The sequence below is a fragment of the Oncorhynchus clarkii genome, chromosome 18, assembly GCF_045791955.1.
Source record: "Oncorhynchus clarkii lewisi isolate Uvic-CL-2024 chromosome 18, UVic_Ocla_1.0, whole genome shotgun sequence".
In the NCBI taxonomy this organism is placed as follows: domain Eukaryota; kingdom Metazoa; phylum Chordata; class Actinopteri; order Salmoniformes; family Salmonidae; genus Oncorhynchus; species Oncorhynchus clarkii.
The window spans coordinates 34,114,703-34,129,563 of record NC_092164.1 but is presented as its reverse complement, the minus strand read 5'-3'; the positions used below and the strand labels follow the sequence as shown (position 1 = coordinate 34,129,563).

General features: G+C 42.4%; 1 protein-coding gene across 2 annotated transcripts in view; it reads right to left on the bottom strand.

Annotated features, from left to right (window-relative positions):
• LOC139373361 (probable ATP-dependent RNA helicase ddx6) overlaps window positions 1-14,861 on the bottom strand; it is a 68,756-nt gene that overhangs the window by 36,318 nt on the left and 17,577 nt on the right. For both annotated transcript variants that reach the window (XM_071113799.1, XM_071113800.1), the window contains exon 9: window positions 8,650-8,778. In XM_071113799.1, the coding sequence (XP_070969900.1) occupies window positions 8,650-8,778 (129 nt within the window). The remainder of the gene's footprint in view (window positions 1-8,649; window positions 8,779-14,861) is intronic.

The window sequence follows — 14,861 nt, the reverse complement described above, 5'->3', positions numbered from 1 at the left end:
TGGTGGTCAGCGGTTGTGGTTAGCAGTGGTGGTCAGCGGTTGTGGTTAGTAGTGGTGGTCAGCAGCTGTGTGGTTGTGGTTAGTAGTGGTGGTCAGCAGTTATGTGGTTGTGGCCAGCAGCTGTGGTTGTGGTTAGTAGTGGTGGTCAGCAGCTGTGTGGTTGTGGTTAGTAGTGCTGGTCAGCAGCTATGTGGTTAGTAGTGGTGGTCAGTAGCTGTGTGGCTAGTAGTGGTGGTCAAGCAGCTGTGTGGTTGTGGTTAGTAGTGGTGGTCAGCAGGTGTGTGGTTGTGGTTAGTAGTGGTGGTCAGCAGTTGTGTGGTTGTGGTTAGTAGTGGTGGTCAGCGGTTGTGGTCAGCAGCTGTGTGGTTGTGGTTAGTAGTGGTGGTCAGCAGCTGTGTGGTTGTGGTTAGCAGTGGTGGTCAGCAGTTGTGTGGTTGTGGTTAGCAGTGGTGGTCAGCGGTTGTGGTCAGCAGCTGTGTGGTTGTGGTTAGTAGTGGTGGTCAGCAGTTGTGTGGTTGTGGTCAGCAGCTGTGGTTGTGGTTAGTAGTGGTGGTCAGCTGTTGTGTGGATGTGGTTTGTAGTGGTGGTCAGCAGCTGTGGTTGTGGTTAGTAGTGGTGGTCAGCAGCTGTGTGGTTGTGGTTAGTAGTGGTGGTCAGCAGCTGTGGTTGGTCGTGGTGGTCAGCAGCTGTGTGGCTGTGGTTAGTAGTGGTGGTCAGCAGCTGTGTGGTTGTGGTTAGTAGTGGTGGTCAACAGCTGTGGTTGTGGTGGTCAGCAGCTGTGGTTGGTCGTGGTGGTCAGCAGCTGTGTGGCTGTGGTTAGTAGTGGTGGTCAGCAGGTGTGTGCATGTTTTCAGTTAGTTGTGTGATTGTAGTATAGTAGTTGTGGTCAGTATTTTTGTGGTTGTGGTTAGCAGGTGTGTGGTTATTACTTGTGGTCAGTATTTTTGTGGTTGTTGTCAGTAGTTGTGGTTTAGTAGTTTTGGTCAGTAGTTATGTAGTTGTGTTGCACGTTCTTTAGGCCCTACATTATGGATGTGGTCAGTAGTTGTGTATTTTTAAGGCAGCAGCTCCTCTTCCTGTGGTCCAGCTAAATTAAGGCAATATACAAACATATTTAATTCACAACAGATATTATCTGACCCTGCTGGTCATCTATGAACATTTGAACATCTTGGCCATGTTCTGTTATAATCTCCCCCCGGCACAGCCAGAAGAGGACTGGAACCATAGCCTGGTTCCTCTCTAGGTTTCTTCCTAGGTTCTGGCCTTTCTATGTAGTTTTTCCTAGCCACCATGCTTCTACATCTGCATTGCTTGCTGTTTGGGGTTTTAGGCTGGGTTTATGTACATCACTTTGAGATATCAGCAGATGTAAGAAGGGCTTTATAAATACATTTGATTGATTGATTTCACAATATGTTATCGGCTCTATGGGGACTGTGAAGAGACCTCTGGTGGCATATTGTGTGTTCAGTAATTGTGTGGTTATGGTCAGTAGTTGAGTTGGTAAGCAGTGTTGTGGTCAGTAGGATTTGTAAGTAGGTCTGTGGTTCAGTAGATGTGTGGTTGTGCTAGGTAGCAGAGATCAGTATTTGTGGTTTATTAATTTTGGTCAGTAGTTGTGTGTTGCAGGTTCTTTTGGCCTTACAGTATTGTTATGACGTGCCCGTTTTGGGTGAGGATCATAACCCCCTCTCTCTCCCGCCACAGGTTTATGACGGTCGTAAATACCAAAACTCCTTTCCCCACTCTGCCAAAATGAAGGTTGAGAATCCCTTAGTTACCACAGAGAAAGACTTTGCAGTATGGTAACCTCAAAAGGTTGAATAATGTAACAATGTTTCTGTATTCCAACCAGTTGAAATTGTCTGTGGGTAGTACTCAAAGAACAAACATGTCAAACTCCTTACTAATTTGTAATCTAACTACCACAGCAGAACATCATAACTGTTTCTCTGAATATGTATATTTCTCAGTTACCAGATTTACATCTAAATATTGTGGAACGTATATGATTAAATATGAAACAATTCGTGAGAAGATGAAAGATGTTAACATTTTCTCATTGAGAAGGCTTTTTCAAATAAAGTTTAACTAGTCAGTGACCCCACTCCGTGAACACAGACATTTACATCGGCGACATGGAACGCCCCCGTTTCTACGCCAGTATAAAAACCACTTCCAGCGAAATTTACATTAGACCAGAAAACATGGAAGCTGTCGCTACATGTTGAAATGGTTGGCAACTCTACCAAAGGACAAGACCAAAGAACGTGGAGATCATCCCCACACTGAAATAGTTAAGAAATCTACAAACTAAAGACCAATTATTCAGGCTGCAGCTGTTTAAATACTTTAGTCTGGTAAAGGCATTTGATCTAAGAACAATGGTACTCGGAAAGATCCATTCTCAAGAACATTTCTGAATGGTACTCTGATGTATCCATTATAACAAGCTACAACTACAAAAGACTGATCTCTGGTGGACAAACCAGAGACTTTCTGTTGACAATCTATCCAGCAGACGGACTGGCGATCAGAGGGACAACAAAGGCATACACTCATAAAATATGTACTGTACATTGGATTTCTAAAATCCAAATGAGCGGTTGTTAGGGTGCTAAATATCCATATTTACGATGGACGTATTCAACTGTATGTATGCATGTATGTAGTGGGTTCATTTTGTTCTCCCGCTCTTTCTTATCGGTCCCCACCCCTTTACTTTGTCTACCAAGACGTCATATCGGTTTCGTCTACGAGGGACTTTTTTTTTGTATCATGTTAGTCAATGTATGGCCTACTGTGTGTGCTAATGTGATTTGATTAGTTAGTAAATAAATAATTATACAAATTGGTTTATCGCCGATTCATGATTTATGTTACGGTTGGTGCAGATATCCAAGGGTTTGTGACGTTCAGGAATGAGACTGATGAGGTAACACACATACATTAATAGAAGACTAATCGATAAGATAAAATAGTTAGTCGGAAAATTGCAACTCTATAAACAAAATTTTCCCGTGGTGCCCCAACTTCCTAGTTAATTACTATTCCGTGATTTGTTTAATCAATAGTTATGGCAATAAGGAATAGTTACACAGAGAATGGATCTGATATAACAGTCTTCACATTTAATGAGAGCAAACGCTACGACAGCATGGACATGGTCAGTAGTTGTGCGGGTCATTAGCTGTGGGCCAGTAGCTGCGCTCGCGGCCAGTAGCTGCGCGCGGGGCCAGTAGCTGTGTTCAGTAGTTGCGCGCATGGGCCAGCAGCTGTGTGGTTGTGGTCAGCAGCTGTGTGGTTGTGGTCAGCAGCTGTATTCAGTAGTTGAAGGCAGTAGTGGTCAGCAGTTGTGTTCAGTAGTTGAAGGCAGTAGTGGTCAGCAGTTGTGTGCATGGGGCAGTAAGTAACCTAGTGGTTAGAGCGTTGGGCCAGTAACCGAAAGGTTGCTAGACAAAAATCTATCGTTCTGCCCCTGAACAAACTAACCCACTGTTCCTAGGCCGTCATTGTAAATAAGTGTTCTTAACTGACTTGCCTAGTTAAATAAAGGTTATATAAATAAAAAAAGTGTTAAACTATTTGTGTGATTGGGGTCAGTAATGGTAGTCAGTAGTTGTGGTCAGTAGATGTGTGGTTGTGGTCAGTAGTTGTATTCAGTAGTTTTGGTAGTTATTTGGTTATTAGCTGTGGTCAGTAGTTTTGGTCAGTATTTTTGTTGTTGTGATTTAGTAGCTTTAGTTAGTAGTGATCAGTAGTTGTGTGATTGTGTTGCAGATTCTTTAGCCCTACAGCATGGATGTGGTCAGTAGTTATGGTCAGGAGCGGTGGTTATGGTCAGGAGCTTTTTTACATTTATTTTTTATTTCACCTTTATTTAACCAGGTAGGCCAGTTGAGAACAAGTTCTCATTTACAACTGCGACCTGGCCAAGATAAAGCAAAGCAGTGCGACAAAAAACACAGAATTATACATTGGATAAACAAACAGAGTCAATAACTGTCACGCCCTGACCATAGTAAGCTGTTATTTCTCTGTGTTGGTTGGGGTGTGGTGGTGACTTGGGTGGGTCATCTAGGTGAATTTGTATGTCTATGTTGGACTGATATGGTTCCCAATCAGAGACAGCTGTTTATTGTTGTCTCTGATTGGGGATCATATTTAGGCAGCCATTTCACCTTTGTGGGATCTTGACTGTGCCTGTCTGCACTATTTTGATTAGCTTCACGGTTCGCTTGTTCATTTTGTTGGTTTGTTCGGTGTTCATTCATTAAAAGAGAATGTACGCATACCATGCTGCGCCTTGGTCCGATTACTATGACGAACGCGACAATAACACAATAGAAAGATCTATATACAGTGTGTGCAAATGGAATAAGGAGGCAATAAATAGGCCATAGTAGCGAAGTAATTACAATTTAGAAAATTAACACTGGAGTGATAGATGTGCAGATGATGATGTGCAAGTAGAAATACTGGTGTGCAAAAGAGCAAATAAGTAAATTAAAACAATATGGGGATAGGTAGTTGGATGGGATATTTACAGATGGGCTGTGTACAGCTGCAGCAATCGGTAAGCTGCTCAGCTGTGGCATCAGTATTTGTGGTCAATAGTTGTGTGGTTAATTAGTTGTGGTCAGCAGTTGTGTGGTCAGTTTTGTTGTAGTCTGTTGTTGTCAGTATTTTAGTAGTTTTGGTCAGCAGTTGTGTGCTTGTGGTCATTAGTTGAGTAGTTCAGTAGTTGTAGTCATTAGTTTTATTCAGTAGTTGTGTGGTTATGGTCAATTAGTTGAGTGATTTTGGTTCAGTAGTTGTCGGTCCGTAGTAATTGTGGTCAGTAGTGTGGTTGTGTGTTCAGTAGCTGTGGTCAGTAGTGTTGTCAGTTGTGTGGTTGTGGTCATTAGTTGTGTGGTGGTCAGTAGGAGTGTGGTTGTGGTCAGTAGGTGTGTGGTTCAGTAGATGTGGTCAGTAGTTGTGTAGTTCTGGTCAGCAGTGGTCGTTATATTTGTGGTCGTTATCAATAGTGGTTTAGTAATTTGCAGGTTCTTTGAGGCCTACATTATGGACGTGGTCAATAGTTGTCGTCAGTAGGTGTGAGTTTCACTATGTGCTTTCCAACCGTGTTCCAGGGGTCCTAGATCTATAGGCTGTTTGGAGTCATTTTGCCACTTTAGTTGCGATATAAACCTTATTAAAACATACAGGCATATGGCCAAAGACAGATGTGTGCGACTGATTTGAAAAAGTTTTTTTTTTTAAAGGTATGTGCCATTTCTTGCCTTAGAGGCTGCACACACTGGGCATCATTCACTAACGAAAATATTGTCACCCATCAGACTATTGTCAATTTAATCTAGTCTTTAAATATACTGTCATGGCCAAAAGTTTTGAGAATGACAAATATACATTTTCACAAAGTCTGCTGCCTCAGTTTGTATGATGGCAATTTGCATATACTCCAGAATGTTATGAAGAGTGATCAGATTAATTACAAAATCCCTCTTTGCCATGCAAAAAGTTAATTCAGCTGTGGGATCGGGGCACCACCAGTACAGAGCTTGCTCAGGAATGGCAGCAGGCAGGTGTGAGTGCATCTGCACACACAGTGAGGCGAAGACTTTTGGAGGATGGCCTTGTGTCAAGAAGGGCAGCAAAGAAGCCACTTCTCTCCAGGAAAAACATCAGGGACAGACTGATATTCTGCAAAAGGTACAGGGGTAAAGTCATTTTCTCTGATGAATCCTCGTTCCGATTGTTTGGGGCATCCGGAAAAAAGCTTGTCTGGAGAAGACAAGGTGAGCGCTACCATCAGTCCTGTTTCATGCCAACAGTAAAGCAGCCTGAGACCATTCATGTGTGGGGTTGCTTCACAGCCAAGGGAGTGGGTTCACTCACAATTTTGCCTAAGAACACAGCCATGAATAAAGAATGGTACCAACACATCCTCAGAGAGCAACTTCTCCCAACCACCCAGGAACAGTTTGGTGACGAACAGTGCCTTTTCCAGCAGGTTGTGGCCCAGAAGTTAATTGACAGCATGCCAGAGCAGATTGCAGAGGTCTTGAAAAAGAAGGGTCAACACTGCAGATATTGACTATTTGCATCAACTGCATGTAACTGTCAATAAAAGCCTTTGACACTTATGAAATGCTTGTAATTATACTTCAATATTCCATAGTAACATCTGACAAAAATATCTAAAGACACCGAGGCAGCAAACTTTGTGAAAATTAATATGTGTGTCATTCTCAAAACTTTTGGCCACTTTTTGATTTAGAATGGACCATTATTAGGAAATGTGATAAATAAATGTAGCAGGCCTAGCCTATAGAAAGCTGATGGGATCCTCTTTAAAATAGAGCCCATTAAAACTGTTCTCCTGCAATTATACATAGCCTATAGAAATGTTGTGCAACATGAGCTCTCATTAAGTGTTTTACTTGACTTTGGATTGCAATTGGATGTCTCAGTGATTATATGGACAATAGAGCGCTGCATACAAGCCATTAGCGACTGGCAGTTATAGCAAGTTCGGTAGGCTACTAATGAGCATCAGTGGCATGAGAGCGCAGTTTTGGAGAAGCCTAGTTACCGTGACTAAACGGGTCACATGGAATTTGACTGTGGTCATGACTCGTGACCGCCGGTGTGGCGGTAACACGGTCACCATTACAGCCCATTTAGTATGTGGATGCTACCACTTTTCACAGGTTAAACTTGAAGAGTTATAATTCACGATTGACAGTGAGAAATGTGAAGGAGACCATAAAATGTGTGGGTAAAGTAGAGGTAAAGAAAATGTGATCCGAACACGTGCAGAAGCTTCGGGACCTTTAGTCCTGGGGGAAAAAGTCGGATCTGCAGCCACGGCCTTAAAAGATTGTCAAACTCATTACTACCAACGGTAATAAAGGCTGCCCGTAAAGGCTTTGTGGTACACTGATCTGCGCCCACATACAGTGCCTTGCGAAAGTCTTCGGCCCCCTTGAACTTTGCGACCTTTTGCCACATTTCAGGCTTCAAACATAAAGATATACAACTGTATTTTTTTGTGAAGAATCAACAACAAGTGGGACACAATCATGAAGTGGAACGACATTTATTGGATATTTCAAAAAAATTTAACAAATCAAAAACTGAAAAATTGGGCATGCAAAATTATTCAGCCCCCTTAAGTTAATACTTTGTAGCGCCACCTTTTGCTGCGATTACAGCTGTAAGTCGCTTGGGGTAGGTCTCTATCAGTTTTGCACATCGAGAGACTGACATTTTTTCCCATTCCTCCTTCAAAACAGCTCGAGCTCAGTGAGGTTGGATGGAGAGCATTTGTGAACAGCAGTTTTCAGTTCTTTCCACAGATTCTCGATTGGATTCAGGTCTGGACTTTGACTTGGCCATTCTAACACCTGGATATGTTTATTTTTGAACCATTCCATTGTAGATTTTGCTTTATGTTTTGGATCATTGTCTTGTTGGAAGACAAATCTCCGTCCCAGTCTCAGGTCTTTTGCAGACTCCATCAGGTTTTCTTCCAGAATGGTCCTGTATTTGGCTCCATCCATCTTCCCATCAATTTTAACCATCTTCCCTGTCCCTGCTGAAGAAAAGCAGGCCCAAACCATGATGCTGCCACCACCATGTTTGACAGTGGGGATGGTGTGTTCAGCTGTGTTGCTTTTACGCCAAACATAACGTTTTGCATTGTTGCCAAAAAGTTCAAGTTTGGTTTCATCTGACCAGAGCACCTTCTTCCACATGTTTGGTGTGTCTCCCAGGTGGCTTGTGACAAACTTTAAACAACACTTTTTATGGATATCTTTAAGAAATGGCTTTCTTCTTGCCACTCTTCCATAAAGGCCAGATTTGTGCAATATGCGACTGATTGTTGTCCTATGGACAGTCTCTCCCACCTCAGCTGTAGATCTCTGCAGTTCATCCAGAGTGATCATGGGCCTCTTGGCTGCATCTCTGATCAGTCTTCTCCTTGTATGAGCTGAAAGTTTAGAGGGACGGCCAGGTCTTGGTAGATTTGCAGTGTTCTGATACTCCTACCATTTCAATATTATCGCTTGCACAGTGCTCCTTGGGATGTTTAAAGCTTGGGAAATCTTTCTGTATCCAAATCCGGCTTTAAACTTCTTCACAACAGTATCTCGGACCTGCCTGGTGTGTTCCTTGTTCTTCATGATGCTCTCTGCGCTTTTAACGGACCTCTGAGACTATCACAGTGCAGGTGCATTTATACGGAGACTTGATTACACACAGGTGGATTGTATTTATCATCATTAGTCATTTAGGTCAACATTGGATCATTCAGAGATCCTCACTGAACTTCTGGAGAGAGTTTGCTGCACTGAAAGTAAAGGGGCTGAATAATTTTGCACGCCCAATTTTTCAGTTTTTGATTTGTTAAAAAAGTTTGAAATATCCAATAAATGTCGTTCCACTTCATGATTGTGTCCCACTTGTTGTTGATTCTTCACAAAAAAATACAGTTTTATATCTTTATGTTTGAAGCCTGAAATGTGGCAAAAGGTCGCAAAGTTCAAGCAGGCCGAATACTTTCGCAAGGCACTGTACCAGACTACATGTACATTCACATTAAAAAAAAGTGTATATGCGTCCAATGTTTTCAAGGCTTACCCGTGAAAAGAGCGTGTTGAGACAGTGGACTTTTTGTCTCTCAGTGACGTAGGCATAGTACTGGGTGATGCCCTTCAGAGTCAGTTCCTCCATCAGGTTGATCTCATAGGGCTTCTGCAGGTGCTTGGCCTGGTGGAGAGGGAGCAGAAAGGGAGGAGAGCGTGATGACAGAAAGGGGGACAGGAAAATAGAAAAAAGGAGGAGAGGGTTATTGAAGTGCCTGAGGAAATCAATGCTAGGATAACTACACAGGTGCATGTGCACACACACACGGCTAGACCCTTGCAGCAACTTAAGACGAAACGGACATACAAGAACACTAATGCTTGATAAATAGTGCATAAACTATTGTCAAGGAAAAATTGCATGAATAAATGAGGAAATAAACAAAAAATGTATTGGTTTAGATTGTATAATTATCCAAAACATAGGCCTATAGCCGTAATTTCATTCCCCTTGCAATGAAAACATTAGCGCAATCCATTTGATCAACTTTATTTGTAGTAACTGTTTATAGTAATTAATAAAGTCCGGTTATAGCATCTTTTGACAAAGTAGAAACTTAAAAGATTAATAATATAACCAGCCAGGTGCACGGCTGAAATTATTTGCCGTATTCCTAAACAAAACCACCAGCGCATGAACAATTGTAAAGGATGAACTGCATAAATGCATTTGTGGAAATATATTCATGACAAAATGATTTGTTGATTGTACTGGAAAATGTAGTGTCCTTACATGCATGCATGTATTTAGCATGAAACAATGTTGTCTTCCCTTTATGCTTCTGGCCCACAGTCAGCACACAGCTTCGTGGCTTTGTGTGAGCAAGCCCCACAAACAAAAAAACTGTTGCACTGAACAGTTTTCACGGGCCTCGTTTCATGTGCACCTGCCGCAGGTGTGGCAGAATCTCTCTGAAACGATTGAGTGGCATGGTCTCTCGGGAAAAAGTCCACCCCATACAGTGCATTCGGAAAGTATTCAGACCCCTTGATTTTTTTCCCCCCCACATTGTGCTACGTTACAGCCTTATTTTAAAATGGATTAATTTGTGCTTTATTCCATCTATCTACACAAAATACCACATAATCAAACAAAAACAGGTTAAGATTTTTTTGCAAATGTATTAAAACTGAAATTACTTAATTAAGTATTCATTTTGTTGAAGCATCTTTGGGAGCGATTACAGCCTTGAGTCTTATTGGGTCTGACACTACTAGCTTGGCACACCTGTATTTGGGGAGTTTCTCCCATTCGTCTCTGCAGATCTTCTCAAGCTCTGTTAGGTTGGATGGGGAGCGTCGCTGCAGATATTTTCAGGTCTCTCCAGAGATGTTCGATCGGGTTCAAGTCCAGGTCTCTCAAGGACATTGAGACTTGTCCCGAAGCCACTCCTGCGTTGTTTTGGCTGTGTACATAGGGACATTGTCAAATTTGAAGGTGAATCATTGCCCCAATCTGGAGCAGGTTTTCATCAAGGATCTCTCTGTGCATCTTTAACTCGACTCGGACTAGTTTCCCCAGTCCCTGCCGCTGAAGAGCATCCCAACAGAATGATGCCACCACCATGCTTCACCGTAGTGACGGTATTGGCCATGTGATGAGCAGTGCCTGGATTCCTCCAGATGTATTGCTTGGCATTCAGACCAAAGAGTTCAATCTCGGTTTCATCAGACCTGAGAATCTTGTTTCCCATGTACTGAGTCCTTTAGTTGCAATAGCAACTATGTAACACTAATCAACAACAAAACAAGTGCACAATAATTTCCGCAGATCCAATGAGCCACCTAGTCCTGGGAAGTGAAGAGGTAGAGTACGGAGTTAAGTACCTATGAACCATCATGGACAACACACTCTTAATGCAAACACTCAGAACACCAATAAAAAAATGCCAATAACTGAATGTCAACACCAACTACACTGAACAAAAATATAAAACACAACATGTAAAGTGTTGGTCCCATGTTTTGGGCTCGCAGTGGCGCAGCGGTCTAAGGCACTGCATCTCAGTGCTAGGAGTCACTACACACCCTGGTTTGAATACAGGCTGTATCACAACCGGCCGTGATTGGGAGTCCCACAATTGGCCCAGCGTCATCAGGGTTTGACCAGTGTAGGCAGTCATTGTAAATAAGAATGTTCTTAACTGACTTGCCTAGGTAAATAAAAAAAAGGTCAAAAAATATATATTTCATGAGTTGAAATAAAAGATACCAGAAATGTTCCATACGCACCAACAGCTTATTTCATTCAAATTTTGTTCACAATCCTGTTAGTGAGCATTTTTCCTTTGCCAAGATAAATCAATCCACCTGACAGGTGGCATATCAAGAAGCTGATTAAACAGCATGAGCATTCCAGAGGTGCACCTTGTGCTGGGTACAATAAAAGGCTACTCTACAAAGTGCAGTTGTCACACAACACAATGCCACAGATGTCTCAAGTTGAGGGAGCGTGCAATTGGCGGGCTGACTGCAAGAAAGTCCATATAAGCCGTTGCCAGAGAATTTGATGTTAAGTGACAAACGTCATTTTAGAGAATTTCGCAGTACGTCCAACCGGGCTCACAACCGCTGACCATGTGCAACCACACCAGCCCAGGACCTTCACATCTGGCTTCTTTACTTGCAAGGTAGTCTGTCTGGGTGGCTGATCTCAGCTGATGAAACTGTGGGTTTGCAACCAAAGAATTTCTGGACAAACTGTCAGAAACAATCTCAGGGAAGCTCATCTGCGTGCTCGTTGTCCTCACCAGGGTCTTGACCTGACTGCAGTTCGGCGTCTTAACCAACTTCAGAGGGCGGATGCTACCCCCCCACCCCCCCCCGATGACCACTGGCAGCTGGAGTAGTGTGCTCTTCACAGATAAATCCCAGTATCAATTGTACATGGCAGTTGGCAGATAGCGTGTACGGTGTTGTGTGGGCGAGCAGTTTGGTGGTGTCAACGTTGTGAACAGAGTGCCCCATGGTGGCGGTGGGGTTATGGTATGGGCAGGCATAAGCTACGGACAACAAAACACAACTGCATTTTAAATCGATGGCAATTTTAATAGAGATATACCATGACAAGATCCTGAGGCCCATTGACGTACCATTCATCCGCCGCCATCACCTCATGTTTCAGCATGATAGTACACAACCCCATGTCGCAAGGGTCTGTACACAATTCCTGGAAGCTGAAGATGGCCCAGTTCATCCATGGCCTGAGCATGTTTGGGATCCTCTGGATCGACGAAAGTACGAAAGTGTTCCAGTTCACGCCATTGTCCTGCATTTTGCATAGCCAATGAAGTGTGGGACAACATTCCACAGGCCACAATCAACAGCCTGATCAACTCTATGCAAAGGAGATGCATAGAGTGGTGGTCACAATAGATACCGACCGGTTTTCAGATCTACGCCCCTACTTAAAAATAATAATCTTAAAAGTATTTGTGACCAACAGATGCATATCTGTATTCCCAGTCATGTTTAGTCAATAGATAATGGACCGATTTCCTTAAATGAACTGAAACCAGGGTCTGAAATTATCACCCTGCAGGTACATTGTGGCATATACAGTTGAAGTCAGAAGTTCACATAGCCAAATATATTTAAACTCAGTTTTTCACTATTTCTGACATTTAATCCTAGTATAATTTCCCTGTCTTAGGTTAGTTATTTTAAGAATGTGAAATGTCAGAATAATAGGAGAGAATAATTTATTTCAGCTTGTATGTCTCATCTTATTCCCAGTGGGTCAGAAGTTTACATACACTCAATTAGTATTTGGTAGCATTGCCTTTAAATTGTTTAACTTGGGTCAAACGTTTCGGGTAGCCTTCCACAAGCTTCCTACAATAAGTTGGGTGAATTTTGGCCCATTCCTCCTGACAGAGCTGGTGTAACTGAGTCAGGTTTGTAGGCCTCCTTGCTCACACATTCTTTTTCAGTTCTGCCCACAAATTTTCTATAGGATTGAGGTCTGGGCTTTGTGATGGCCACTCTAATACCTTCACTTTGTTGTCCTTAAGCCATTTTGCCACAACTTTGGCGGTATGCTTGGGGTCATTGTCCATTTGGAAGACCCATTTGCGACATTTTTTTGATGTCTTGAGATGTTGCTTCAATATATCCACATCATTTTCTTTCCTCATGCCATCGATTTTGTGAAGTGCACCAGTCCCCCCTGCAGCAAAGCACCCCCACAACATGATGCTGCCACCTCCGTGCTTCACGGTTGGGATTGTGTTCTTCGGCTTGAAAGCATCCCCCTTTTTCCTCCAAACATAACGATGGTCATTACGGACAAACAGTTATATTTTTGTTTCATCAGACCAGAGGACATTTCTCCAAAAAGTACAGTCTTTGTCCCCATGTGCAGTTGCAAACCGTAGTCTGGCTTTTTTATGGAGGTTTTGGAGCAGTGGCTTCTTCCTTGCTGAGCGGTCTTTCAGGTTATGTCGATATAGGACTCCCAAGGATGAACAAGATTTGTGGAGGTCTACCATTTTTTTTAAATCTGAGGTCTTGGCTAATTTCCTTTGGTTTTTCCATGATGTCAAACAAAGAGGCACTGAGTTTGAAGGTAGGCCTTGAAATACATCCACAGATACACCTCCAATTGACTCAAAGTAATGTCAATTAGCCTATCAGAAGCTTCTAAAGCCATTAAATAATTTTCTGGAATTTCCCAAGCTATTTAAAAAGGCACAGTCAACTTAGTGTATGTAAAATTCTGACCCAGTGAAATAATCTTTAATTGTTAATTGTTAATTGTTGGAGAAATTACTTTGTGTCATGCACAAAGAAGATGTCCTAACCGACATGCCGAAAATATAGTTTGTTAACAAGAAATTTGTGGAGTGGTTGAAAATCGAGATTTAATGACTCCAACCTTAGTGTATGTAAACTTCCGACTTCAACTGTGTCTATTTCACTGGCCACATTGGCGGGTGGTCAGGGTTCCAAAGTGCAAGCATGTCACCAGCATTTGTGAATAAAAATGGTCAAGTACGATCAAATTTAAAGTGAAAAACAGTACCAGTCCAAAGTTTGGACACACCTACTCATTCAAGGGTTTCTTTATTTTTACTATTTTCTACATAGTAGAATAATAGTGACGACAAAACTATGAAAGAGCACATGGAATCACGTAGTAACCAAAAACAGTGTTAAATCAAAATAAATATTGGAGATTCTTCAAAGTAGCCATATTTTTCCTTGATGACAGCTTTGCACACTTGGCATTCTCTCAACCAGCTTCACATAGAATGCTTTTCCAACAGTCTTGAAGGAGTTCCCACATATAATGAGCACTTGTTGACTGCTTTTCCCTCTCTCTGCAGTCCAACTCATCCCAAACCATCAATTGTGTTGAGATTGGTTGACTGGAGGCCAGGACATCTGATGCAGCACTCCATTACTCTCCTTCTTGGTCAAATAGTCCTTACACAGCCAGGAGGTGTGTTGGTTCATTGTCCTGTTGAAAAACAAATGATAGCCCCACTAAGCACAAACAAGACGTAATGGCATATCGCTGCAGAATGCTGTTAGCCATGCTGGATAAGCGTGCCTTGAATTCAACAACAACAAATCAATGTCACCAGCAAAGCACTCCCACACCTCCCCCTCCATGCTTTCTGGTGGGAACAACACATGCCGATATAATCCGCTCAACTACTCTGCGTTTGAATCATCAGACCAAAAGGACAGAGTTCCACCGACTAATGTCCATTGCTCGTGTTTCCTGGCCCAAGCAGGTCTCGTCTCCTCATTGGCGTCCTTTAGTGGTGGTTACTTTGCAGAAATTCGACCATGAAGGAGCGATTCACAGTCTACTCTGAACAGTTGATGTTGACGTGTGTCTGTTACTTGAACTTTGAAGTATTTATTTGGGCTGCAATCTGAGGTGCAGTTAACTCTAATAAATGTATCCTTTGCAGCAGAGGTAACTCTGGGTCTTCCTCATGAGAGCCAGTTTCATCATAGTGCTTGATGGTTTTTGCGACTGCAGTTTTCCTGATTGACTGACCTTCATGTCTTAAAGTAATGATTGACTGTCGTTTCTCTTTGCTTATTTGAGCTCTTCTTGCCATAATATGGACTTGGTCTTTTCCCAAATAGGGCCATCTTATGTATACCCCCTACCTTGTTACAACACAACTGATTGGCTCAAACGCATTAAGGAAAGAAATTCCACAAAATGTACTTTTAACAAGGCACAAT